At 36.3% G+C, this 2,572-nt stretch overlaps 1 protein-coding gene across 1 annotated transcript in view; it reads left to right on the top strand.

Moving 5' to 3' along the window:
* The first annotated feature begins 708 nt into the window (after positions 1 to 708).
* AKAP13 (A-kinase anchoring protein 13) overlaps positions 709 to 2,572 on the top strand; it is a 313,928-nt gene continuing 312,064 nt past the window's right edge. Inside the window, exons 1-2 of the mRNA XM_042781685.1 lie at positions 709 to 786; positions 1,150 to 1,297. Of these exons, the coding sequence (XP_042637619.1) occupies positions 709 to 786; positions 1,150 to 1,297 (226 nt within the window). The remainder of the gene's footprint in view (positions 787 to 1,149; positions 1,298 to 2,572) is intronic.

The raw sequence follows: 2,572 nt of genomic DNA, 5'->3' as shown, positions 1-2,572 counted from the left end.
CATAATGCTATAGAATTCTTTAAAATCTTTTATGATTACAACACAAATGACATAATGTTTTTGACTGGGAGAAAAGTAATTGGGCCTATATTTCGTAGAATATATTTACTTAACTGTTGTTATGTGCTGTCGAGTTGGACCCAACTCACAGCAATCCCTCCTTGGGTTGATGAGGCAATATCGCCTTGGAAGTAGATTGCCCAACCTTCCTTCTGACGAGTGGCTGACTTAACTACTCACTTTAATAAAAAGTCAGTGTATATAAACTGCTACAGGGATATTTGCAACCAAAGGAAAGTGATGTGTTTACTTCTAAGTAGTTGCTGAATCATGGGCAGATTTACTGCACAGTAATTTTGTCTGATTCCAAAGGCCTAATGGGGTTGGGTGGTATTAGGAAGAGCAGGGGAAGCCACGTGGTCAGCAAATTGTTAGAAAAGTGGCCTTCCATCTGAATAGTTTAAAGACATTATATAGACTGAGAGCTGAATATGTTCCAAGACTTTTTTTTTTTTTTAATGTTATCTTCAAGGAAGGAAGGTATTATCTCCATTTATATAGTGAAGAAAACTGCCTTGGGATATAAGTAAAGTCTTTAAAGGTGGGAATTAAACCCAGATTTACCTGGTTCTCAAGCTCATTCTCTTTCTCCCATGCCATTTCCAAGCAGGCCTATTAGAGGCCCTCCTTTATACCTTTACTGGGGAAATGGGGGGAATTGGTATTAGAAGTATTGCTACAACTAGAACAAAGAAAGGGATTAAGGAACATTTTGAGTATGAGGATGTGAGTATTAAATTAACTTCTTCCATCCTCTGCCTTATTTTTGGATTTATCCAGATATCTGCCCTTTTTACTTATCCATTAAGTAAATACACAAACTGTTACCTTGTTAGTTTAGTATTTGTTAGTTTAATTATCTCCACTGACGTATAAGCTTAAAGAGGGTAGTGATCTTATTTGCAGCTTCATTCTGTATTCTCAGTGCCTAGCACATATTAAGTGCTTACTTAGTAAGTGTTTGTCTAAGCCTACTAGAATGGGAGCAGGTTAGATGATAAATTTTTTTTTTAAATTTGGTATTTCATAAAGATAGACTTCTGAGAGGAACCTTACTCATGCAAACTTGTTTGTATCTTCTTTTCCTAGGGTGATTGTGTTGTTACAATACTGCTGGCTGAAGAGGACAAAGTTGAAGATGATGTAGTGTTTTACTTGGTATTTTTGGGTTCTGCCCTCCATCACTGTACAAGCACACGGAAGATCAGTTCTGATACGTTGGAGACCATTGCTCCTGGTAAGTATGTGGGTGGAATCTTTACTTGTCTTATGAAAAATAAAAATGATCTTATGATGTTAGAATATTGTACATACTTCATGAACACATAGTTTTGTGTTCATTAGAGTGGTAGGAAGAGTAAATCAGGGTGATACACTGTTGTCAGATATATTTAAAATAGTGTTTAGAGATAAAAGATTTTGTTTAAATCTTGCTTGTTCAACAAAAATCAGAGCCTAACTAGAAATAAGTGAGACAAAATGATGTCATAAACTGAAAGATAAAAATGAGGATTAGCAAAAATACTAATTTATTGGAGGGTAGACATTTTGGGGAAAACCACAACATAAATGGAACATACAATTTCTCACATGGTTACTGGGGACTGCAGATTCAATTATGAGTTTAATAATAGCAAAAGCCACTATAAGGAAAAGACTTAAAAAATCTTTCCTAAAAGCTTCATTTCCCCAATTTATAATTCATGATAGGATGAGTGATTAATCATTGTTGTTCTTATAAGTTTGACAGAATTAACAGGAAAATGTTTGCTTATGAAAAATTCTTTACTCAGTCATCAAGTCATCACGACTTCCATCAGAAAATAATCATTATGTCTTGGCCTATTCCAGCATCTGAAGGTATTGATTGGGGTTTGGGGATGTGAGCTTCTTTCCTTCACTCACCTTGCTTCCATGTTAACAATTAGGAGTTGTAGTTTTGTGTATGTATTTGTATCTATATTCACACACACATACATATGGAGCACAGAAATACATAGAAAGAGAATACAAATAGATACAAAAGAGTATAAGGAGATAGAAGGAGAAGGACAGATATGAAGAGGATGTGGTCCTGAGTCATAGCTTTGTTCTTCAGTCACAAACCCTAGCAGAATCCAGCCTTTGGGGTGGAGAATGATATACCTGATAGCTTTTATACCCTCACTGGCAAGCTACTTAAATCAGGAAGAGCAGGCGGGCATTTACTTTCCTTGGATTCACAAACCCAGTCTACTTGTATGACAACCTGGAGCTCTATGCTTATACTAGATCCTTATACATTCTATCTTTCGGACCTCTTGTTCCCAATTCTTCTCTTCTCTTTTGTATTAACACTTCCTTATATATCCCTGTGCTCCTCTTTTCCAGCTGTACCCATCACTGAGTGTCCATTTGGGCATAAAGACTTAGTATCTTAGCCCACCAGGATGGATGTTGTATTCTGCTGCTTTCTTGCAGTTTGGTCCAAATTCTGAGAAAACATTTTTGCCTCATTTGCTTGGAGTCTGGA

Source organism: Orycteropus afer, unplaced genomic scaffold (assembly GCF_000298275.1).
Source record: "Orycteropus afer afer isolate SDZICR_OR568_19922 unplaced genomic scaffold, OryAfe1.0 scaffold00150, whole genome shotgun sequence".
NCBI lineage: Eukaryota > Metazoa > Chordata > Mammalia > Tubulidentata > Orycteropodidae > Orycteropus > Orycteropus afer.
The sequence above is the reverse complement of the archived record's forward strand: the minus strand, read 5'-3'. Positions and strand labels throughout refer to the sequence as shown.